The sequence below is a fragment of the Melospiza georgiana genome, chromosome Z (assembly GCF_028018845.1).
Source record: "Melospiza georgiana isolate bMelGeo1 chromosome Z, bMelGeo1.pri, whole genome shotgun sequence".
Taxonomy (NCBI): domain Eukaryota; kingdom Metazoa; phylum Chordata; class Aves; order Passeriformes; family Passerellidae; genus Melospiza; species Melospiza georgiana.
Genome location: NC_080465.1, coordinates 39,170,432 through 39,196,882, shown reverse-complemented (window position 1 = coordinate 39,196,882; position 26,451 = coordinate 39,170,432). Strand labels below are relative to the sequence as shown.

Genomic DNA, 26,451 nt, shown 5'->3' with positions numbered 1-26,451 from the left:
TTGCTTTAGAAATTATTTAATATACAAATGCATACACTGCTTCTTAAAACAAGCACGGTACAAAATCTTACCAAATCTCAGCTGACTGCATTGAAGTAAATGATTATTTTAGATTAATTTACACTAGGAAGTCAATTTCTCCAGTAATGCTTCTATTCCTTTTGCATTTTTATTCTGCTTCAGCTTTGGGATGAGCTTTTTTAATCCTTTTTTGACTATGCTTGCCACATTTTCATCAGTGCTTCGGAGAAGGCTGCAAGACACAGGAAAAAAATAAAGGATATCAAAGATCAGCATGCAGGTTATAGAAAAAGAAGCAGTCCATGACAGGAAACAATAACTATTTAAGACGACTGTAGTTCAAGCCGGACACTATCATCTGGCTATATATACTATAAAAAAGATGTAAAACATTCCATAAAATATGAAACTTCAAGTCAGAACACAGTCAACAGAGGATAAATCAGTCTGCAAGAAACTGCTGATCCCTATTCAATGCACTTTCAAATACTGAGTCAGACCACGTTGTTCTGGGTTTCACCCAGTCTGGGCTTCAAACCTGCCAGGCTGGGGACAGCCAGAACTCCGTGGACCCCAGCCCCACTGCTGCACCATCCTCATGGGGAAAAGGTTTTTCCTTAGCTCCAGCCTAAGCCTCTTCTGTTTAAGTTTGTACCACTGCCTCTTACTCTCTACTCACACATTGCTGTGAAGGGACCAGCTCTCCATCCATCCACTGGTGCCAGACATGCTCTCAGGAGCCTACAAGCTGCCCTTTTTCCCAGCTGAAACAGACTTGGCCGCATAGCCTCTCCTTCCAAGCCAAGGGACCCTGCCCCAGGCTATGCCAGTCGCCCTCCATTGAATTTACTCCAGCTGTTGGTGCCTTTCTTGTAATGCAGGTCCTATAACTGGATGCAGTGAAGTACATCTAATATACATTAAGCACCTTCATTATTGTACTTTCACGCTGCAGTTAGTGAAGAACGATGAAGCCTAACCAGTTCTGTTCTCCTTTCAGATACTACTTTTGGAAACCAAATCAGATTTCCCAGATAAATTCTCTTCCTCAGAAACAAAGAAATTCATCATAAGCTGTAAAATACTATCAGCTTAGTAGTGCCTGTCCTTTTCTTCAATTAACATTGAAATATTCTTGGATTGAAGATCTGCTGAGTTAATGACATACCAAATTTGCTACTTCAAAGTTATGAGTGAACACTGGCTAGAAGAGTGCATTCTACAGCCAGTTTGTGCAATTGTAACACCCATGCACTGGTATGAAGCAGGCTGCATAATACTGCAAGTCCTTACAATCCCTAGGATTCTTCCAAGTGACTCCCAAATTTACATCAACCTAAAAGCTTACTTCTTACCTACCTTTTAAGCAATGATTAGACATGGCAAACTGAACTGAGTAAGACATAAAGGAATTAACATAGCTTAAGATGAGATTTAAATTTTGTCTCCTTTAGGGCACCAAATCCTGTGCTGGATGGCAACAATATAGGCAGAAAAGCACTGGATGTCCATCTGACAACATCACAATTTTCAGCTACTTCATTCCCAGATTTATTTCTATGACTTTACAACAAACTTTAGCAGCAAATTGTGTTACACTTTTAGCTGTAATGGTACCATTTAATCAAGAGCCCTTCTTTAAAACTGAATTCAGCTGAGAGTGGTATTTTCTCATCTCTTCTATGACTCACGTGCCCCTGATAAAAGCAAGGAAGTCCAGAATCCTGGAAAAGGACATACTGAACACACTGGTAATTAACATGGAAAGGTATGTTAACATGGAAAAGTATGTATGTTTCACTCACCACAAGAGACAAGGACTACACAGAGTAGCAAGCCACTTTGGACTGCATTTTACTTATGTCTAAAAATGAATGCCAGCTTCTGACAGCTATACACGTGATGTTGCTTTCAAACTCATAGTAACCACAGGTATGTCAAGCGAACATTACTAATACAGAACATCTGCATGTTTGATAACACAGCCAAAAGACCAACATATTGACAGAGAGGGATATTTTTAAACCACTATTCTCTAAGTTCTTACAAGGTCTGGAAAGCTGGCACCTATGTATTTTGTGGATGTAAAACATAACTTCCAGAGATTACAGAAATAAAGGAAGTCAATAACACATTTGGTGAAGTACATTCTTATCCATGTTCTACTTTGATGCTACACACCATTTAAAAATTTAAAAATATACCAAAAAGTCATATATAGAAATTTAAATAGGCAAGCATCTATGACATTCATGTACTTACAACACTTAGTACACGTATGAGCATGCAGAGGGTCCTCTCATTACCTTTGGGATCCTCAAGATAGTACTAAGTCAGAACCAGGTCCCATATATTTTTATTACAATCAAAAGCAAGTAGAGCAAGGAAAGGAGAAGGTCCAGAGGATACCAGGTTACTAAGAAGCCAAGCACATGCACTGCTTATAACTGACAAATAAACTTAAAGGACTAGATAGCGAAAAATTTTCAAATGGACTCACTGAGTAATTCTGAGTTTCAGATCTCCGTATATGTGACAGATGGCTTCCGAAAGCCAACAACAAAACAAAAATCAATCATGGCTTTAGGAGGAACTAGCATTGTCTGAAAATTACCTCTGTCTGAACATTTGAGATTCTTTATGACAAAAGAAGTGTATTAGTTTTATATGGCCTAGCTTTTGGTAGCTGGGGGGGCCACAAAAGTGGCTACTGTGACAAGGTGGCAGAAGCTTCAACCATGTCTGGGAGAGCAATCCCTGATGGCTATGAGGATGGACATGCTTCTGGCCAAAACTGGGCCAATGAGAGATGTTGGTAACACCTCTGTGATGACATATTTAAGAAGAAATTCCTAACAAAGTAGACACACAGTTTTTTCCTACCCAGAGAAGAGGAGGAGGTGAGAACGTGTAAGGGAAACAGCATGGCAGCACCAAGCTCAGTGCAGGACAAGGAGGGAAGGAGGTGTTCTAGGCACTGGAGCCAAGCTGCAGGCCATGGTGCAGACCATGATGAAGCAGCTGTGCCCCTGCAGCCCATGGGGATCCATGGGAGATCCACCTGCAGCCCGTGGGGGATGTGCTCATTCTGGATTGGGTGGATGTCTGGAGGAGGCTGTGATCCAGTGGGAGACTTTATGGGAGAGAGAGTGCCCCTGCTTCCAGGGTGGAGCAGCCTGTCCTTGGAGGACTGCACCCCATGGAAGAGTGACCACACCACAGCAGTTTTGGGAGGACTGCTGCTCATGAGAGTGGACCCACACTGGGGAAATTCACAGAGAACTGTGTCCTGTGGGAGGGACCCCATGGCCTCACAGGGGAAGGACTCCTCCCCCTGAGCAGCAGAAGAAAACCCCGGGTGACAAACTGACCAAACCCCTATGCCCTGTCTCCCTGCACTGCCTGTGGAAAGGAGGGAGGGGTTGGAGGAGAAAAAAGCGGGTTTTTGTTTTCAAGGGCTTATTTTACTTCTCATTATCCTCTGCTGATTCTGTTATTAATAAATTCACTTTCTACCTTTAAGTTAAACCTGCTTTTCACTTGGAGTGTTTTCACCCAGCCCTTATCTTAACTCATGAACCTTTTGATAATTTTTTTCCTCTCCTCTGCCCAGCTGTGGCAGGGGAGGGTGAGTGAGTGGCTTTCATGGGTGCCTGGCACTTGGTCAGTGTCAAACCATGACAAGAAGTACCTGGGTTTTCTAAATGAAAAGATTTTTTAAAAATCAGCCATTACTTCATGTTAAAGAATCCCCTGATGTTACTTTACACCGGACTAAATTAATCACTGCTGTACAATTTAGGTAGTCTCTTGGCTTCAGTGCATGCAGTTAAACAAAAATGCGATTAATTGCTATGTGATAGTGAAGTAAGCCAGTGTGACATGAAATGGAACAAAAGGAGATGGTTATGTTTGTGTGCTCTCAGCTGCTTAAACAAAAGGACATCATGCCTAAAAAGTCATCAAGAGAAGTTCACTCTAGAAAGAATTTAGATTGTGAAATAAGTGTTATTTAAAGTGAAATAAACCAAAGACTACCAACAAAATTCATCAAACATACAAACAGCCCTACAATATACTTTTTTCTCTCATTCCTGTTAGTTAAGTTTCATTATGGATGAAATACTGCCAGTCTGGGAGGCAAGATCCCCCGCGTGGTAACAAAGGACACTTCTTAAGGCTCCCCTTGTAGTGACATGAGTAATAGTGGAGACGGAGAAAGATTGCCATTCCTCACAGACTTTTCCACAAAACACACCACTCCTGGGCCAATTTCTTTAATGATCAATTAAAACAGTTTCCTGTTTTATCTCTAAGTCTTCTATGTCTATTAAAAGACTATTACAGTGATCACGAACAGTTATTAAAGTGTTAAATATAGGAAACAATCTATTAATTTACTTTACAAATATATTTCGACAATCCCAACAGCTTAGTACATATACCAGCAACATCACATGTTAAATGAATCTTGTTCAGCCTTGACTTAAAGGAAAAATATCCAAGCATTATATAGTGTCAGTGAGTGAGCCTTTCTAACAAAACTTCACTGAACATCTGTGCACAGCATCAGATAACTTCAAGGCATTAGGTGCATTTGTTGAATTCTAAAGGCCTGTTATAAGAGGCAAAGAAAGAGCATTATCATTTTGGCAGCTGAACAATCTTAACAGCCACATACATATGACTAGTAAGATGTTGTGTGAACTGGTTTTGTATCTGGATTGCAACTACTCTTCTACTACCAGTTCTTCTCACTAGTGATCTGAGTGACAATGACTAAAAAAAGTAAGAATTAAACTCAGATTAGCTAACAGAAGTAAAAATGGCTTTTGATTCACCTTGCAAAAGAGCACAAACGTTGAAACAGCCCTACTCTAAACTGATAAATAGCAGAGATGGAAGGCAAGAGCAAGGAATCTAAAAGTAACTTTAAGACAGAGAAGAGTGGAGCAGAAAAAAGAGATCAAGGCACTTAATGTTCAAAATCATGTTGCCTGTTTGAATTGTTTGCTGACTTTGCTTCAGTGAAAGTCTTTATGAGGTGCCAGAAGGGCGAGGCTGATAAAAGAAGTTTCAGAACACAGACCACATACTTCAGGTTATAGGACAAAACCTTGGGTTTCTGTGACCTGATACTGACAAGCAGCTACAAAGTGAAAGCAGCAATGATTAACACTGCAGTTCACTCTTGATAAAAAATGTTAATCTTAATCTGATCCCTGTGGGGTGTTTTTGATTTCACTAGCTGCATGGCTCACTGCTTCAAATTTGTGAGCCAGTTAGCTCATCATAGGCCTTTGCATATAAGTCTATTCTTATGTATGGTCTCTTCACTGCTCTGCTTTAGTGTGAGAACTTTTTAGGCTTTGCAATTAAAGCATCAACACAAAACAGTAATTTTCCAAAACAAACAAAACAAAACAAAACAATTTACAGATTTTTGTATGCTGCCACCAGTCCCAGGTATTCTGAAGTTAATTATTTTAATGTAGCTATTTGTGGACTGCTCTTTTGAGAGTTTTGTGCTTGTAAAACAAGACATGGTAGGCACAATTAAAAAAAATGTTTTTATCTTCAGATTTTCTGATACTGAGCTGCTTCCTAGTACTACAAAAGATGAAACTCAAGGAATAATCTATGGAAACACTGATTTGAATTTTTCTAATCCTTGCCAGCTGCATTCAAGATAGCACATGCTGAATATCATTTTGTTGGTATAAATTTCAATTTATGTTCTCGCAGCTGTTCAAGAAATTAACAAGGTTTATTTAATCAGAAGTAGTCATGCACCACACTTACCAACAAAGAATAATGGCACCTCGATTTACTTCTGCCCAAGTCTTCAGGTTCTCAATACCAACATGTTCTACCAGTGTTCTCCCAAAGCAAACTGCAAAATGTGAGAAAGAAGCAGGGAAGTAAAAAAAATGAGACAATATCTTTCTACAAAGAAGCCTGTTGAAAGTTCTCTGTAGTTTTGATTTAATCAAATAGTTTTTAGTCCCCCAAGTATTCACAAAGTTCTGCCCCCTCAAAAGAATTGACTGTTCAATGCATTGCAGACCTTTATAGATATTAGACTGCTTCCAAGCACTGCATGGAATTTGTTAAACAACAGCACACTGTGTGACAGTTTACTATTATAAAGTATGCAAACTTGTTTGTTTTTTAAAAAGGGTGTAAAAGGCTATTAATATCTTAGAGCAGCCATCCAGTCCAAAGAGAGAACTCAGCAAGAATCACAGAATCATTCTGGTTCAACAGATCATGGTATGCAATATATTAAATATGTAAACACCTCTGTTGAAAAATGTTATATTTTTAAGCATCTGACTCTACAACTGAAGGAAAAGAATTTGAACAGAAGTTACTTAAAATTTCAGAGCTAATCCTTTATTGATGCAAAAACTTTATCTTTTTCAGCTGTACTGGTGCTCCAGAGCTCTATTTCTTCAGTAGCTTCGAAAGCCTAAGCTGACTTCAGACTCATTACATTACCTAGTTTGACTTCAAGGCCCAAGCTAAATTTAAAGAACTGAACTGCATGGAAACTGTTCTTTCAACTTGGCCTGCTGAGCAAACTTATCAGTAAACAATGCAAAAAACCCCACTCAACCCCAAAAAACACCAGCCTCCAAGTACTGCAGCTGTTTTTCGCTGTCACTTTAGATCCCAATTCCACCTGAAGACAGGTTAGATTTTATACAACTTGCTCCCCATGTGATAGGAATTTGTTTAGGGTTTAATGACAATTTAATAAACTTAGAGCAGAAATTATGAACTTGCTCCCCACGTGATAGGAATTTGTTTAGGGTTTAATGACAATTTAATAAACTTAGAGCAGAAATTATGAATGGTACTTTTTTGGAGAAAACCAAAGGGAATAGCATGTGATTAAACTGGAAATTGTACAGTTTTTACAGAAATAAATCCAGATTAAGATCATCATTTCAGATAGGCAAGTCTCTGAAAGACACAAAAGTTTTCCTTTGGACGTTTTCAATGATCTGCTTGAGAAGAGGGAAAACATTCAGAAACATTTAATAAAACACAACTAACATTTTTAAAGGAAATAGTGGCTACCTAAATGTAGCAAGAGGAAAAGAAATAAAAAGTTTAACAAGATCTGATAATTCTACATAGACAAAAATACTATTACACACAGAGAAGCTCCCTCAAATTACACTTTGCCAACCATGTGCTTTCATTTTTTGAGCTTTCTGTATGAGAAAAAGTAATCACTATTAGGATAGAGTGATACCCACAGAACATTTTACAGTTACATAATAACATAAGTTTAAAAGCTAAATTAAGATGAGAACATCTGTGCCCAATATCTGCCTTATGGAACATAAACTAGCAAAGATGTCCTATTTTTGTGCACAAATTATTTTAGTAACAGTTACAAAGCATTAACCCAGCAGCACTAATGAACACAGCAAAGATTACAGCCCGGCTTACAAGGACTAATGGAACAGGGGCTCCTGTAAGAAAGACTTCACTGTTTCTATTATTATCCTTAAACTACTATGTAATTTAGCAAAGCTATCAAGACATTGTAAGCATAGAAATGAACTCTGCCCCAAATACACAATAAAGTACTGAGAAAAAAACCCCAACCACTGCTTGCATTGCAAAAAAAAGCAAACATATCCTTGGCATTCTGTTTGTATAGCAGCTCACAACAGCAAAAATATAGAAACAATAACATTAATTTTTCCATATACTAGCATACTCAAAGAAATAACTGCAACTATCTTATCTGAGGTCAGATAGCAAACTACTCTGAAGTCAATCTGAGAAAATAAAGCTGTATTTCCAACATACCTTCTTTTCCACTCGCTTTCATTTTTTCATCTTGCTCTATTAACCATTTCAAAACTAGATGGCCTGCCGGATGTTCTGCAATGTGGAGCTTTAAGGGGAATAGACAAACAAAAAAACCCCCAAAATTATTTAGTGATGTTGGTTCAAAATTCAGTTACATGCCTGCCCATAAATATTTCTGCTTGGTTTATTCACTCTGCCATCACACTGATTCACTGAGTCATGACCTATACTAAACTTCTGGTTACTCATTTCAATTGACCATTTTAACACCTTCCATCTTCCCTGCAACATTTATCTTTCAGTAATATAAACTATACCAACCAACATTTCATCCACCCTTCCAAGGACTTCATTCTTAATAAACAAAACCTCCTGGTCTGTCTCTGCCAGAACTTCCAGACCTTTCACATTTTCACACCTGAAAATCAACTACAGTATGGTTTACAGAAAGTCACAGAAAACATGTTTAGTTCACATTAAAATTTCATTAAATGTCTATCAAAGAATGTGAAACACAGAGCTAAAACATCACAACTATGGAAAGCTGGAGATACCTATCTCAAACACAGTACACATCATTTTTTTTTGTTTTCTCGTCTATGGACAGATATCTGACTGAGTTTAACAAAGTAGAGGAGGGGAACTCTTTGAAGAGAAGGTCATACTTTGAAGACAAACAGTGCTTATCTGAGATCTTTCCTTGCATGGAGATATGCATGCCTGAAAGGTAAGAGATTCTGTCCCTCTCAATGTAAACAGTCCAATGACCTATAAAACTTTGCTAAGGGCTTGACTGCACATTAGGCTGTGTAACATGCTTGTCAGCAACCTTCCCACAAAGTGTTCAAAGCAGTTCTGAAGATTGAACATCATGAAGCACCTTGCCCTACAACTCATACGAAATGCTGGCTTCAAGCCACCTCTCCAGATGTGCTAATAATAAACTATGAATTCAACAAGTCAGAAAAAAGGATCACATCTAATGTGCAAGTGCTATCAGTGCAGTACAGTGATGACATACATGAAGGAAATCAAGACCAGACTTCATTTTACTGATGCAGAAGATTTGCAGGATATCAGCACCTTGTCTTCTGTACATTACCTGTCCATCACGGCCCCCTGGAACCAGCTCTTCTGCTGCTAACTTAGCAATTGCATCTAGTGCAGGCTGGATGTCACCAAGAGCTGTTCTTAAAATATCAGCAACCAAGACAAAAGTAGCTTTGTCTATCACTACTTCTTGGGTATGTTCTTGCAAGTATTCTAGCAAAGGTGAGGAAATGGCTTCCAGGAGTTCATGACGACGGAGTTCAGTATTCTTCTTACTGATGAAAGAGACAGCACATTACTGCAGAAGATTTGCACTGTATGCACATCAAGTAACAAGAAATTTCCGACTGTATGCGCTATTTGAGACATTTAAATTACGGCTAGATTCAAATGCAGGCATTATTGTTCCCCCTGTTTCATGTACAATTAAACGCATGTTGGACATGGAATTTAAGAACGAATGGAGTGAAAATGTGTTTAAAGCTGACTGTCTCAAAACCTCTTGAGTTTTTTCTTGGAAGTAACATTTACTATTTCTTTTCATTTTGTTATCTCAACTATGGTAATGTATTTTACACAGTTTACTAGTCATCTAGAACTGCTCCCTCTTCAAAAGCTGGTAAGCATCAATGTCAACATCAGAGACTGAAACCAAATTTACAATTTCCATTCTTATTGCTAGATTTTGAGATATACTTTTATGATAGCCAAAGAACCAGTAATGCATATTACAAATTTTCTTCTACACTGAATTTGATATATGAGCTTACACACAAAATATATCACAATATTTGCCCTTTATAAAAGGGGCAAACGTGTATTATTTATATATATTTACATTACTTAGATTTATTATGAAGAAAAGTTGAAATTAAATCATGACAAAAAGTTGCATGACTTCTTCTGGGCTCTTAAGAAAAACCATGTAATTTTCATATCTGAGTTACCTATAGGCGTTTCCATCTCCCTGTTGCAAAAGTGTGATGATTTCTGGAACAAAATGGGCAGGATCTCTAGGACTTAGCAAGTACAACAGGACCTTCTTTCCATATTTGTTGTTTATTATATCAGGCAAAGAAGCCTTTATTTCCTGTGGGAGTAAACAAACCACAACAAAATATTAATGAAATAATAGTTCTCGGTCACTATCAGTATTAGAACTGCAAAAAAAGTACCAGGAGAAACTCTAAATAACAGAGACATGCTATCTCTTGTTGGTAATGTATCCATCTTTCTGGAGTCCTCATGAAAAAGAGGGATTTTGTGTTGTAATCTGCCTGAATCCTTACACATGCCAGGCACTCGGTGTACAGTTCCAATCACATACCAAAGTTCAAAGCACCACAGACAGACTTTGGTCCAGGATTAAGATTCTGTGGACTTGGGAGATGATGGTAAGAAGAGACTTTCCTTCAGAGGATTTAAAGAGCTTAAAGCCCCCCTTTACCTACTAATTCTCAGCCCATACTGCCAACCCAGACAAATGTGAATTTTGCAATACCACCAAAAAATTCCAAACCAACAAAAACACCCCCAAAACCAAAAAAACTACCAAAAAAATTGCTTTTTCTCTGTCTCAAGTTCTACTAGTTTTTTTTATCTTCCTAAAGCCGTATTTTTTTATGGACAGAATGATAATCTCTATAAGGTATCTTTGAAGTGCAACTGCTCTTTGAAATAATTTTAAAGATTGGTTTCCTCTACAGAATATGCTTCAATGCTTGATTTTAAGATGCCCCCACCCCATCATCTGCTACTAGTTTTCATTGGTTATCTGAAGAGCTGGTTTTGATCCTAAGATTTTTTCTCTCCCTTTTCCACCATCCTTTCCCCATTATTCACCACACCTAAGACCTGATGGCCAATTGTGTATGTGCGAAGGCCACGTCGTGTTCTCCATTCTCTGCCCAGACTGATGTTGTAGGATGACCAAACAATAAACATTCCATTATCTTTGATAATGGATTAATTCTTGATCTCAGATGATTCTGTAATTAAATGACATCTTGGAAGCTCAGCTAAAGACACAGTATCTGAACTAATAAACTCTCCAGAAAGCAGAGTGCTTGTTACATAGTACAGGAATAGGTCAAATATATCATACCAGGACAGCTCAAGATATTTCAGAACTTACTTCCTTAGACCTTTCCCAGAAGTTGTAACATTCCAGGCCTGGCTCTGGGAACCAAACCCAGCTGCAATCACAGCTGTAATCCTTGAGGAACAAAAGCCACCTCCACACGGAGATGCTTTCATCATTCCAGGCCCATTAGAGAGGCACAGTCTAAGGGCCAAATCCCTATGACAGGGTACAAAATCCCAACTGCACCCTACAAAAAGTTTCACAAAGAAAAAATTGTTCCTCTACTTTGCAAAACAAGCCTCATCAGAATCACTTTCTCCTCATATTCCGTCTCCACACCCAGAAGATTTGCCTCACCTTTATCTCCCTGCCCCTTCCCCTAAACCCATCAGCCCCTACAGCTATAGCATGAGTACTACTGCAAGCAGATTACACCACGTACGTCAATGTGAATTTCTCTGCTGAGAGGATGCAAATAGCTTAGCCTGTAAAATCAATAACGTACCATCACCATTCTCAAGTTTTCCACCAATTTCATCTCTAGAAATACTAGTAGAGTTTAAACTTCTATGATAAAAGACATTGACTTTAAAGAGACTCCAGTCACCCCTTATACAGAATGAATGTGTACTAAAAGGGAAAATTCCAGCAACCGCTGAACCTAGCTTAAAAATTAATTCAAATAAATAATTAAAATTATGTCTGAAAGTGCTACAGTCTGCTAGGAAAAGAAAAAAACTAATCATGATACATAAATATCATGAAACAGAAAAGATGGGAAGTATTTAAATAGTCTAAAAAAGCAGATGGATTCCTACTTTCATCCTCCTATATACTGACAAACACATTGGCACTATTTAATATACTATTTTAGGAGAAATTCAATTACTTACTGATATAATTAACTGCTTCACAAGTTTAGTGTCATCAATGCAATCAAATGCTGCCAGCAAGACCAGATGAGAAAATTCACCCTGCAAAGATGAGACATCAGAAACCACATGCAAAAATTTTTTATGAATATACTGACTTATAATCAGGATTTCTGAGGGTTTGTCTCAAATATAACACAACATGAAGCACAGGCAAACTCTGACTACTGTTAAAGAATGAGAGAAGTCCAACATTTAGGCTTCTTTTCAAAAGCAAGGCTTGTTAAAAGAAATATGTTGTTAAAACAAAGAAAAATCTTCCATTTCCAGCGGATATACTGTTTTATCACATGCAAGCTATTAACCTAATCCTACTGTATTATCAACATTTGAAATCACAGTATTTTCCCTACAGCAATATTGCAATTGCATACAGACTTTATTTCTATTGTTGATTTGCTTAGAAGTGAACTAAGTCACATACAATGTTTTTGGAGATCATATCTCTGCAATGAGCCATACAGTCTTTACTGCATTGCTGGAGATCAAGTCTCCAGTACACCCAAAAGGGCACAAACAAATCACTTCACTTGCATGTCAGTGAGGCGTTACATCGAAGTGAAACCAGATCTTCTGCTCTCCAGTGTTGTGTTAGTTATTATTTACCCACTGTCTCATATTTCCATATAATTTATAAAATTAAACAATTCATTTATTCTAGTGCTAAATTATGGAGAGAAAGATTACCTAGACCAGTGGCCCTCAAAGTGGGCTGCACAAGACAATCCACTGTGGTGCAGAAAGAAAATATTTTTGGAACCATTAATAAACAATAAAATTAGCCTCTGGTTATTTTTATCTCATCCTTTCAAATTTTCTATTTCTATTATAATGTACACTACTACAGTAGTAAAGGCATATGATTTATACATAAATATATATATTGGGGATATATGCCCGGGATGCAATCAAAATGCTTGAATGCCACTGATTGAGGCCACAATAACTATTAGCAAATAAAAAACCCCACAGCAACCAGGAAGGGAAGTTTAAAAAGCTCTTTACACCTACTGTTTTGCCCGTAGGTGTAGGTGTGAAATCTGGTTTCAACTGTTACTCTGCTGGTACTGCAGACTACAAAAACATGTTTTTCATTAAAAAGTAAAACAGACTTCTTCCATTGTATGCCAATGTATTTTGAAGCTTCCTGACTTGAAAAAAATATTGAGCATCTTCAAAGCAAAACACATGTTAAGAGAGCCTTTTCAGTGACATCTCCAGCATATCTTGATTTTAATTCCTCCTCTTTATACAGGCTGTTTTACTCCCAACCAAGGAGAATTAACCAATGAGACACATGAAGATGCAGTACAAAGTTGGGATCAACAAAATAAAAAGTAGAAAGAAAACTGAGGAATAATAATGAACTCAGCCATAATGAAGCATAGTACTACAGTGCTCACAATGAAGCTTCTTGGCATGTCTTCAAATATTCCATACAGTTCAATTATTTTATATTACCTAATACATCACTGCTATTTTAAGACTGGTTTCATTAAGATCTCAAAATTGTTCCCAATACCAAAGAACATTCAAGCTAGCCTCTATCAAATCACAAGTTTCAGAGACTATGAAATAAATGGTTAATATATACTCACCGTTGCTATTTTTTCAATATACGTCTTCATAGTTTTCACAATGACTTTCCTGTCCTATCCAAAAGGAAAGAAGAAACTCAAATGAGCCTAGAATACCAGTGATTCTGAGTAACTAAACTGCTATTTACACCTTTCACAAAGATAATCTTCAATTTGCTTTCTAAGGCAAAGGCATCTATCAAAGACTAACACATATTCCATTACTTTACACCCAGAACCAGCATGGAAAGTTAAACCTGAATTGTAACTTGAACCCAGACAGACCCCATGGTATATTTACAAGCCCAGATCACCAATGGGACATGTCAAAAAAATTAGGAAAAAACCACAGCAATCAAAAAACCCCAAACCATCACATATGTTCATTCATATTTTGTCCATTAATTAAAGAAGAATGCATTTCATCTCTTCATTTGGTAAGAAACATATTCAACAGAACTTGAAACTCTAGCTTGGTTTAAACCCCTATTACTAGCAAGAATATTTTATCAGAAAGTTCCTTCCCTGTAATTTTGGCTCTTGGAATCACTGTTCAGTCTTCTTTAGATCCATTACTATGCCTAGATCCTAGGAAATTTTTTTGTGCATTCTTTAGCAAGTGGACTATTTTAATAAGTAATCTTTTTTATTTTTTAATAGAGAAAAACATAGGAGGCATTACATTATTACCAAGATTTGATGACATGTATTACACCAAAAGTATTTCTGGATACTGTATCAGCTGATGAAACGAAACCACACTTCCTATAACATTTTGCAAGTCTTGGCATTCTAAAGCCAAACATGGTTTCACACTACAACTGCTTTACTGTTCCCTCCCTACCGTTAATTTCACTTATATTAAGAAACCCATGGGATAAATGAAATGCCAATAACCTTACAGTGGAAAAATTACTCCAGGCATCACTGCCAAAACCTCTACTAAAAATAAAAGGAGATGCTTCTCCTATAGAAGTTCTAATGAAAGCATTTGAGTCACAAAAAGCGCTGCCCAAGTTTGTCAACAGATAAAGAAGAGCCAGTTTTTAACCTTGCTCTCAAATTGTTAATTGCTTCAAAATGTGCATAAGCAGAAGGACCCATATGGGCAGTCAGAGAGAACTAATTAGAGGGAAACCAAACATTACCTTGGGAGTGCCATACCACAAACAGTGCATTGCTACTCGGGCTCCATCATGAGTGTGTGCCAGGTAGATGACAGCCTCTCTGATAGCTTCTATCATTTCCTGGGGAAGAAAAGGTGATAAAGCAAAACATCAAAGAAAAGGCTTGAGGAACTCAAGGCAGGTGGGCAAGAAATAATTATTTTGTCTGCCCACAGGATACTGTTCTACACTCCCATCACTGGCTCTACAGAACCACTCTCATTTCCCTGACCTATGAAAAACTGCCATAACAGGAGTCCAAAAGACTGTAAATGACACAAGCTTTCTCTCTGTAAAATTACACTGTTCATCATAATCATGCCATGAAATCACAACTGTACTGAAGCTTGTCTGCTATCCTATTACAAAAAAAATCAACAAAGAGTGCTCAGAACTGAGACAGAAATTAGAGAAAAAGACAAACATTAATTTAGGAAGAAACCTTTGAAGATGATGCGTATTCATAGATACAGAGTAGTAGCCAGAAAGTAAGAAGAACTGAAGTAATTTAAGCACCAGGTTATGTTATAAATGAGGTGTTACAAGACATAGCCAGAAGTTTTGTCTTCCTATCAAAGGAATGAAATACCATTGCCAGACAGCTTCAGAAAAGAAGAAAAAAGAAAAAGCCAAAGAAAAAAATCAAATCAAATCAAATGACACCCTCTTGGGTTACTAGATACTACTTCTGTTACAATCCAATAGACTTCCTCAAAGTGCAGTTCCCACCTATGCCTCTTTTTATCCCTAGTTCTTCTTGCTCTTTAGCCAAAGGCTCCAACCATTTTACCAATTATTTACAAACGGTTCAGTCACAACACAACTGGTGTCACTACTGTAAGCACAGGCAGGAACAGATCTGCAGAAGGGGTTTCCAAACCCCGAACCCCAAACCATGTCCATATACCAGCACATTTGCCCAGAAAGCCAAGCAAGGAGATACAACCTTATTCCCCTGATTCATGCAAGCCCGCGAAACCAAAAGCATTCTCAGACATAGCAATCACATAAAACCATGCACAGGAATGTTCTGGGCTCTGAAGATTTAGACTCAGAACAGGTCCTAAATAATCCACTTCCCTATCCCTAGCTTTAGGTTTATTAACAGTAACAAAGATGTATTCAGGAGTCCAGTCTGGCAGAAAGAAGCAAGAGACAGCAAGTTTAGAAGGCTCTGCCTGACTTGAAGTGAGATTGCTCTGAGCTGCAGAACCAACGTGAGGCTGATGGACAGACCTTGAAGATATGCAAAGTCAAATAGGATACCAGCTTAAACCATGTTACATCACAGAGACAGATTTAGGCCTAAATACAAGAATGTCTGATGTAATCTTAAACCTGCAATTTAATATGGATATAGCAAACAAAGTTTTGGTTGCTGACAGAAGGGCCAATTTCACTGTATTTTGGTCAAGAGATTTTTGGACAATGACTGCAAGTTGTTAAGAAACAACACACTGGAAAGCTTAACTACTCCAAGCAATGGTCCTCACTTAAATTATGTTCTCTAGCTACTGAGAAGGTCATTTAGCAGGAAAAGAGGAAACATCAAAGTCATCTCACTTTTTTTAAAGAATTCAAGTATCACAAACACTTGTGAAAGTTCACTGTAGCTATAAATATCCATACAACAATAGTCTCCCATCCTCTATCTAGAATCACCAGATGTGTAGAACTCTATTAATGAAAGATGTGTATTTTTGTCTAGTTAATTTACAACATTTTCACAAGAAGATGAAAAACCTTCCACAGAAAGACAAAAGAAGACAAAAAGCAAAATAAAAATACTTACAGATCTTTGTTTTGGAAGAGCGTAAGTGAAGAAGTCCAAAAATACTTTATGTACCAGTGAGTGCTTTATCACCGCCTCTCTGTACATGGATAGTTGAAAATAAGCAACAAGCTCCCCACAAACAATCATTTTAAATTATGTTAACAATACCTCATTTGTATTTAAAAAAGTTAGGCAGCGTGGTGAGCAAAAAACACACGGTCATTTTGGATTCAAATGTTGAACATTTACAGTATGTGGAAGATTCTAACAAAACTTACAAATTACAGAGTGTATTTTCTTTACTGGAGAAGGATATCAAATAATGCATTATGGAAATATATCAGTGCAACATTTCTACCAACTGTCTGACTGGGACAGAGGACACTTTAACTCAGAGAAGGAGAGTTCAAAAATCAGGGAAGATACTCTTTATGACACCTGGAACAAAACCACAGACTATTCAGCACCACAGCATTACAGCATAAAAGAGTATCAGTACCACTGCCATCTGAACCTACAAATATACTAGATGTATGTCAGAAACAAACTGATTTGTGCTAGATTGTCACACCTTCAGCTGATTTTTGTCCTTACTTTTGTGCCATTGGGGTAAGAATCTGCTTCATTTCATCCAAGATAGCCTCTCTCTTTTCAGGTTGAGCTTCTAGCACTTTATCCAGTGTTGGGACAGCTGGTGTCTGAAACGAATGCACAATCAGAGGTTTAATCATACTAGTAAGAATCAGAGTTCATAGAAAATTACAATGCTTAGAAATTTTTCAATCAAATGTCGGGAATATCAAAAACAAAATTAATTTTCTGCAAACTAACAATTTTTACAATTTTAAAAATAAAAAGCTACCTTTTCTGACTATGTCAGAAGCTGTAAATTTCAGTTTCTACAAATTAAATATTCCTCGTTAGCAAACAAAACCCACTTCTATAGCCTAAGCTGCTTTTTGCCAATCACAACTGTATTGTGATTGCCAATTACATCAGCTCTTCATGCCAGATAGAAGGCAAAATACATAAAACTGGCATTGTGTTAAGGTGTTCCTGAGCTAAGCCGAAATCCTACTTTAGGCACACATCAGAGGGCAACACAACAACTCAATGAACTGAGAAGCTAAAAAAGGCTAAATAATCTGCTCTTAGAAGAAAAGTCTGACTGGGTAGACAATTAGAAGAAATAATTTTTAAACCATCTCTGCTACTTTTTAAAGACTACACTGCAATTTTTTATAAACCTACATTTGCTGAATCTTGGTTTTGTACCACTATGTATGGCTACCTAAAGCACTTACGCCAAAAATACCAGAATGATGCAAGCTAACAGTGCCCTTCATTTCATGGGCTGTTCGACTCTCAGTACAAATTACAGTCCATAATCACAACAAACATACCTCTCTCCTACTCAGTGCTGCAAAATGCCTAACTAAAACCTACAATAACCTGTTAAGAAAATACAGGTTCAGAAATGAGCTGGTTAATTTCTTAAGACTATTTTAACAGAAATCTTGGGTATAAGGGAACAGGTGCAAAAGTCATTAGAGTGGAGTTAGTAATTTTGTAAAACAGTTTTGTACTTTGTAGCAAAATTCATAACCCTAATGGATACCAACTTTACAAGTCAGCAATCATTAAACACAGAATTCAAAAGAACGGAGGTTGTAGTTTTTAAGAAGGTTCCAACTGCCTGGTGAACATCTAATACCATAGGACCCAGATTTCGGTGGAGTTTGAACTCAAGTCCTACAGTCTCCACAAGAAAAGAAAACAAAGAGAAAAATGAAGCCCAAATGGAACATTGTATGTGGATACTGGCCCATTCTACCCACAGTCAGTTTTCACAAGACACAAGACAGTTCTGACACAAGAGTCATCTACAGCATTAATGAAGAATTACACCTAAGTCTTAGCTCAGCAAGGATGATATCAGACTAGGCACTATGAAAACTGAAACTATATAAGAATAAACTGTCTCTGATGAGCAGAGCAAGCTCATACAAGAACATAGCATTTTTTACATATTACAAATTAAAACAACCTACAACAATTTTATCTAAACTAGAAATGTGCAAGTAATCATTACATTTAAACATGCTAAACTAGACTGCCTTTGGACAGCTGACAGAAAGAAATGTTATCAAAAGAAATAGCAGGTAAGACAGGTAAGGCATTACTAACACAACACCTTATGGGCTAAACTGTCTTAAACCACAAAGTATTGAAATACCACCTTGTAAACCTGGAAAGTGTTCCCATATAGCTCTTCTGCCAGCATATTCCTCTGCTCCAGAATGGCTTTGTCATTATACGCATATTCCACCACAGCAGATGCTTCGGCATGACGGAGCATTTTTTTCACATGGCCTTTAAAACTTTTTATTATTTCTGCAACTTGTGCTTTTGTCCTGTTTTACAAATAAAAATAGTAAAACTTCTAGAGATAAGCTTACCTATTGATAGTTTTATTTTTAGAAACACATTTAGGTAGTAAGTTTTATCACAGAAACCATGAAATTTATGAATCTAAATCAGCCTTATGGCACTTGGGAAAATATGTAAAGAAAGCCAAGAATGTGGGAAAATTGTAAGGCATTTTGAGGGAAAGTAAACAGTGAATAAATTCTAGAGAATAACAAATGCCATACTGAAGTGCTTAGCAAAGAAAACTTTTTTAAACCAGTGTTTTATATACAGCAAAGACCAACTCCGACAATAAATCTAACCATTTTTTGGTCATGTTTTCCTTGACATGTACAGCATTAGCTTTATTTCTTGCAAAAGGAAAAATAGAGTTAGCACCCCCCTGCCTTTACTCCATGGTATTACAAAGGTGTTGCCAGAGACGTATTTATTATTAATGATCGACCCACTACAGATTAAGAAGGAGCATTCACACTGGAAATGAAACAACACTGATGAGCAAATTCACTTGATACTCACCCATACATAAGAAACTTCTTCACAATATTTCTGGAATATTTTGACTTGCTCAACTCTATTAGACTATCTAGAAGAAGGGAGAAACATTCAGCTGGCTTATTTTTCACTACATTAACTCCATGAAATGATAAGGCATTATTTAAATAAGTATGAGGAGTACACTAGAAATGATGCATCAGTTCAGAAAAAAAGGTAAAAATATTCAACAGAAAACAACATTGTTTCTTAAAATCCTTCCTAACCGCAATACAAAAGCATATAAGTCAAATAAAAATACCTTTCAATTCTTCAAATGTCTCTTGCCTTTGCTTCTCATTACCATACTGAATAAAGCACTGGATCACCCGGGTTGAATCGTGTGCAAACGCCAGCTAAAGGACAGAAATTTTGTTACTCTAGGCCATTCAAAAGGCAGTACGCACCATAATTATTTTAATGTATGTGCTCTCTGGTATAGTCTCATCCCATATGTAATGCCAGTTATAGAATTAGAAAAGCGGTTACCTGCTTATAACAAACCAAGACTTAAGGGGTTTTACCTTAAGTCAAAGAAAATACAGACAACAGCTGCTGGCAATTAAGGACAAGCGTTAAGGTTTTCCATACTGAAATAAAACCACTAAATGGTATCTCCATTTTGTTCCCCTTCTTCATAATTTCAGAGTAAGTATGATGAAACAGTTCCACTTCAGCACAGAATATGAAAAGCCCAACATGGTTCTCACTGCAAATTTATACATTTCAAGAATAAAGCAGAAAGACTATTTAGTATGATTAAGCATGAGGACACTAACTTCCCTAGAAAATTGCAAAGCAACAGTTGTGACTAATTAAACCTCTGAGCTCCTGAATCCCGGCTAACATCAAATTTCACAGGACTAAAGCTACTTGGCTACTTTTTACAACAGCCAGCTGACAGACAAAGCATCCCAAGACTACTGTCCCAAAACATAGGTGCCAAATGCAGTCTTTCAGCCCTGTTTTTATTTTTATTCACAGTTTCACCATTCATTAAAGAAGAATTTATGAATTTGTGCACTATGTCATTAGTGTTTTCTTACATTTTTAATTTTCCCATGAAGAAGCTTCTGCAGTTCATTCATCAGCTTTTCTCGTTTCTCCTTATTGCATTTTTTCCTACAAGCAAAAAAAAATCTAGTAAAACAATTCTAATTGAGGAAGCAGCTTTTTTGTAGTATGATTCACTTATATCTATAAATTAAGAGCAAGACAGTACAAATAAAACCAGGCTGGCTTCTGCCAATCCAAATTTATACTGTCATTCATTATCCCGGTACAGAGATGTGAATAAGCTGTTTCAGTTTGTGGAAATCAAACCAGAATTCCACACTTCAACTTTATTCTTTTTTTGAGTAAAAATTTCAAAAATATTTTTTGAAACATAAACTCAAATTTGCAGTCAGAGTTGCTTACAGGTCCAAAAATCTGTAAGCATGCAAAGCACAAGCACTTAGAAGAAGCAAAATTAACTTTTCTTGCTGATATGGGGCACCAGTTCTACAATTACACCCTCAGACAGAAACAATGAACCTTCACATAAAACTCATGCAGTAATCTCACTGCAGAATCAGGGTGAATCAGTGCATGCTCTGTATTTCAGGGCTGAAAAAACCAAAAACATACAATTTCTTAAGCAATTACTCACAAATTTATGAATTTTAGCCTAAAATACAAGTTCAATCCAGACCAAATTCCTAGGACCACAGGTCACCATACTCTGTTTGATCTACCTACAAAATTGCATGCAATGTTACTGTTCATTCAAAGAGACTCAGTTTGGAAATATAGTTTTATATAATTACAAGATAAGAAAGATGGTATTCTGGCAATTTATGACTAGAAGTCAACAGAGTGGAAGAAAAAAAGTCATTACCTTCTCATGCCTTCCCATATTTGTTTAGATTTTACAATTATGTCATAATTACTTTTATCATTAATTTGTCTGGTTTGCTTTAACTCTTTCCTTTTCTTTTTGAAGTCATTCCAATCTGGCTTCTTAGAATCCGACCCTTAGGGGAAAAAAAATTTATTTTCTACAGTCAATAAATAAAAGAGCAGCAATAGAATTCTTTACCAGTCTAAACTGTGGCACTTCTATGACTTGAATTACTAACAATTCAGGGCCTTCGCCTGCAGTTACCCAGCTAGCCATAAATCTTGAATGAGTATGCTAACCTAGTAATCTAGACTACTGGGAGAACAATTAATTTTCCTCAAAAATTAACTTTCCTCAAACAATTAATTTTCCTCAAAACTGTCACAGGATGCATCACAAATCCCTTAATAGTTTGCAAGGTGACTGAAGATGTATTTAGCAGCTATGGCTGCCCCAATAATTCTCCCATTTTAGTTTACTTCTAATTCATGCACACCTTACCCCTCTCCCAAAAGGAGAACCCTAACTCAAAGATACATACCTGAAAACTCTATAAAAGAAAAGAAGTTAAACTCTTTTTACATGCCTAATCTTTTTACTCAGTCGAATTCCTTAAGCATGGTATTTTACTATACAACCCTTGTACACTGCCACACAATGAATTGGGGCAAAATAATGTTATAAAAGGGCCACAATTTATGCATTAAAGACACCACCATAAATTTGTATAGCTTAAAGCACTGTTCATTGGTATTTAGCAGCATGTACTTAACTGTTTTACCCATTAAAAACTCATGTTTTCATTTTTACAAAGCATATTATTGATTTTTATATCAGTCTTCTAAAGCAACAGTGACAAGAAAAACTTGTAATGCTCTGAGAGCAGTGCAATACACAGAGGCTTTCATTTATTCTTATGAACAACATTTAAAGGTTTGCTGTGGGTTTACTTTTTTTTAAAGCAGGCATATAAAAACATTCTACTGTTATTAGATTTTCAGACATCTAGTGCATATTCCATGTGAAGCCATTCTGCAAACGTGCAAGAACAGCAGTAATAAAACACTTGACACAATCTACTGTCCTTCAAGCAAATGACATATTTCTGCAGAACTTCAGAACCCCTCATTTAAGTTCCCACTTCTCATTTTACAGCACTGATTAACTGCCCCACTAGAGCTTTACTTTATAATAGAGGATGGGAAAGGATGAAGATCTCAAGCAGAAGGAATTAATTTGAAAAAGAAATCCATTTAATATGATTATACCAGACAACTCTTCAGGCTTTCTGTATAAACATCAGAAAGAAAAAAAGCTGTAAAACATAAAAGCAGTGTTAACACCCATTATGCTTTTTTTTCTCTTAGAGGATGTGACCAGATAGTCTGGACCAGAGAAAGGAAATAATGTAAAGGATAATCAACACGAATTTCTGTTCCAAAGCCTATAGCAAGTACTTTTAGAACAGTCCAAAGCACACCATGGAAAGCTCTGTGTTTGCAAATCATGTGTAACAATTGCCAGTTTCATGCCAACCACTTAACACTGCCATTAAAATAAACAGCTTTACGATGGTAAGACAATTTTAAAATTTGCTACTGGGTCTTTATTTTTGACTTCCAAGAAAACTCCAAACTGTTGATTTTCACTTGACTAAGCCTCAGGCTTAGTCAAGTGAAATAATCTTTCCCACAGCAAAGATTAAACAGGAAGTTAACCTGGAGTTATTCAGCCAATTTGGAAAGGCAGACAGAAAGAGGAAAACCTAGATGACCAATGTCTTTTCCAAAACCTGGTTTCCCTTGATATCCAGGCTTAAAAATCTGCTCACCTCCCTCTTCACCATCCTGGCATTTTCTCTTCTTTGCAAACTTTTCTGGTTGCTGTTTATTCATGAATTGTTTGACAGTAGTTTTTCCAGGTCTTAACTGTCCTTTAACAAATTTCTTGGAAATGAATTTCGGCTTTTCTTCCTCATCTTCTTTGTTAAAAACTTTCCTTGGTGGACCTGAATCTATTAACCAACACAAAAGAAATTAAAATGCTATCACATGGCTACTGTCGCTTCAAAAAAAAAAAAAAAAAAAAAAGATTAAAAATTACTGTAACAAGAACTAAACTTCTTTCTAACAACAATTTGGTATTTAACAAAAACTATTATGTGCTTCCCAAAGCTGATGTTTTCACTGCAGCCCCTGGGTGTGTATGTTTTCTCTAGGGAAGTTCTGCCCAGGCTTTATCTTCTGTAACAGCAGCAGTGTAACAGCTCAGGCATAAAAAGGATTATTCCATATTAACTATTTCACCATCCCCGACATCAAAGTCATCAATCCCCCAATCCCCACTCCTTTCATAGTTCATGATCAGAGCTGCTCCAACATCATCTGTTCTGAGGCAGCAGAGAAAGGGATTTTCTCAATCCCAACCCACAGTAGGTTCCCATCTAGCTTCACCTCTCACATAATTCTGTCTTAATGTAGGAACGCCAAGTCTAGAATCAAAAGGTTATCAACTACAAATTTTTAACTGAGAATATTTCAGGTGAATCAAACAGAGATGAAGGGCTTGCAAGGCAACCTGTTCAAAGCATTTCAGCAAATTAGTGGCTCATACAGTCAGCACAGTTTTGAACACAAGACAGAGTTAAAGAGTGGCTGTGGCAGGGAGGCACCTCTCAAAGTCATCTGCTCCAACCCTCCTGCTCCCACAAGGCCACTCAAAACCAGGAACATGTCTGGGTGGCTTCTGACTGTCTCCAATGTGGTAAACTCCACCATCTCCAGGACAACCTGTCCCCGTGTGCAGTCACTCCTGGAGTGTGGAGGTTTTCCTGACACTGAGAAGGAATCTCCTGTGTTTTAGTTTGTGCCCACTGTTCTCTGGTCCTGTCACTGGGCACTACTGGAAAAAGTCTGGCTCTGTCTTTGAACTCTCCCTTCAGACACTGTACACATTGAGCAGATCCCCCTCAGCCCTGTCTTCTCCGTGGGACAGGCTGAACTGACCCAGATGTCTCAGCCTTTCCCACCAGAAGAGATGCCCTGGTCCCTTCACCATCTTTGCAGCCCTTCACTGGGCTCCCTCTCTCTGTCTATATCTCTGTTGTGCTGAAAAGCCAGAGCTGGGCCACAGCACTTCAGGTGAAGCCTCACCAGGACTGAGAAGAGTGCAAGCACACAGCTCTCAATCTGCTAACAGCACTCCTGCTAATGCAGCCCAGGTGCAGCTAGCCACCAGAGCACACTGATGGTTCATGTCCAGCTCCGACCACCAGGAGCCCCTGGGCCTTCCTCAGTATTTTCCAGTGCATGATGGAGCTGTTCCCCTCAAGCTGCAGGACTTTGCCCTTTGCTCCAAGAACTTCACTGGCTTCTGCCATCCCATTCATCCGACCTGCTGAAATCCCCCTGGCGGGCAGCATGACCCTCTGGTGCATCTAACACTCCTTGCAGTTCTGCACCACCTGTAAATCTGCCGCACTTTGTCCCATCATCCAAGTCCTCCATGAAACTGTTGAATTAAACTCGATCTTGTACCCACTCCTGGGATCCACTGCTAATCAGTGGTCTCCAAAGAGCACACCAGCCTCTGGACCCAGCCGTTCAGCCGGTTTCAATCCACCTCACCAACTGCTCTTGCAGCCCTTAATTCATCAGCACCTCTGTGAGGATTTCAAAGGAGAGAAGACACTGCCAAAGTTTTACTGAAGTCCAGGCAGACACCACCCACTTCCTTGTGCTCATCTGCCAAAACTAATCGTTTCAAAATATGAATTTACCAAGAGAGAAAAGATAAAGAACTCCAAGCATTCCTGTACACAACCATAACCATTAAGTCAGGGCTCCTACTGACGACCTTCTTACCATTATCTTTTTTAAATCGCCTTTTCCCGTGCGGCGCTTTCCCACGAGGTCCTTTCCCACTCTTCCCCACGAACTTCTTTTTACCCCTGTTCTCCATCGAGGCAACACTGCAAATGGAGCAAGACACAACATTACTGCACCGCCGCGGCTCCTCCGTGAGGGAACGACAGCCTGCGCCCGCTGCTTGACACCCACGGACAAGTCAAACCCTCACAGTGGAAGGTGGGGTACCAGAGGCCGCGCACGGGCAGGCAGGCAGGCTCGGCACGGCACACCCGCGGTCCCGCTGTCCCGGCCGCCCGGCCCCGGCACACCCGCGGTCCCGCTGTCCCGGCCGCCCGGCCCCGGCGCACCCGCGGTCCCGCTGTCCCGGCCGCCCGGCCCCGGCACACCCGCGGTCCCGGGCCCGCCGCTCTCACCGCACACGTGCGGCCCGGCCGCCCCTGCCGCCTGCGTGCGCTGCTGCCGCGCGACAGTGCCGCGCTGCGTGCCGTACAGCGCGCCGGGGCGCTCCTGTGCCGCCACGCGCGCGGCGCCTCCCGGCTGCGGGGCGGGGGCGGGGACGGGGCGGGACAGACCGGGACAGGGGGACAGGCGCCGGGACAGGGGTCGGGAGGGACAGGGGTCGGGACAGACCGGGACGGGGGGACAGGGCGGGACAGACCGGGACAGACCGGGACGGGGAGGACAGGCGCCGGGACAGGGGATACAGGGCGGGACAGACCGGGACAGGGGGGACAGGCGCCGGGACAGGGGTCGGGACAGGGCGGGACAGGGGGGACAGGCGCCGGGACAGGGGTCGGGAGGGACAGGGCGGGACAGACCGGGACGGGGGGACAGGGCGGGACAGACCGGGACAGACCGGGACGGGGAGGACAGGCGCCGGGACAGGGGATACAGGGCGGGACAGACCGGGACAGGGGGGACAGGCGCCGGGACAGGGGTCGGGACAGGGCGGGACAGGCGTCGGGCTGCGGCCTGCGGAGCGGGAACTGCCTGGCAACGAGCCCCCCTGAGCCAGCAGTGTGCCCTTGTGGCCAGTGGTGTCCTGGGGGCATTAGGAACAGTATTCCCAGCAGGTCCAAGGAGGTGATCCTTTCCATCTGCTCAGCCCTGCTGAGGCCACACCTGCAGTGCTGGGTCACTTCTGGGCTCCTCAGGACATGAGAGACACGGAGCTCCTGAAGCTCCTGGGTCCAACGGTGAGCAAGAGAGGTGACTGAGGGACTGGAGCATCTCTGAGGAGGAAAGGCTGAGAGAGAGAATTCTGTTCACAGAGTCATAGAATGTGCTGAGTTGGAAGGGA

General features: G+C 39.3%; 1 protein-coding gene across 1 annotated transcript; it reads right to left on the bottom strand.

The window, feature by feature from the left end:
• PUM3 (pumilio RNA binding family member 3) lies at window positions 1-25,621 on the bottom strand. Its single transcript, XM_058044411.1, has 18 exons — window positions 25,565-25,621; window positions 25,146-25,252; window positions 23,114-23,296; window positions 21,280-21,415; window positions 20,447-20,522; window positions 19,663-19,756; window positions 19,386-19,452; window positions 18,676-18,850; window positions 17,031-17,134; window positions 16,455-16,533; window positions 14,645-14,743; window positions 13,518-13,571; window positions 11,881-11,961; window positions 9,852-9,994; window positions 8,957-9,179; window positions 7,852-7,939; window positions 5,824-5,914; window positions 1-253 (listed from the first exon to the last, which is right to left on the bottom strand). Exons 2-18 carry the CDS (start codon window positions 25,240-25,242, stop codon window positions 124-126), a joined length of 1,920 nt encoding a protein of 639 aa, XP_057900394.1. The 5' UTR covers window positions 25,243-25,252; window positions 25,565-25,621; the 3' UTR covers window positions 1-123.
• Between the last annotated feature and the right edge of the window lie 830 nt (window positions 25,622-26,451).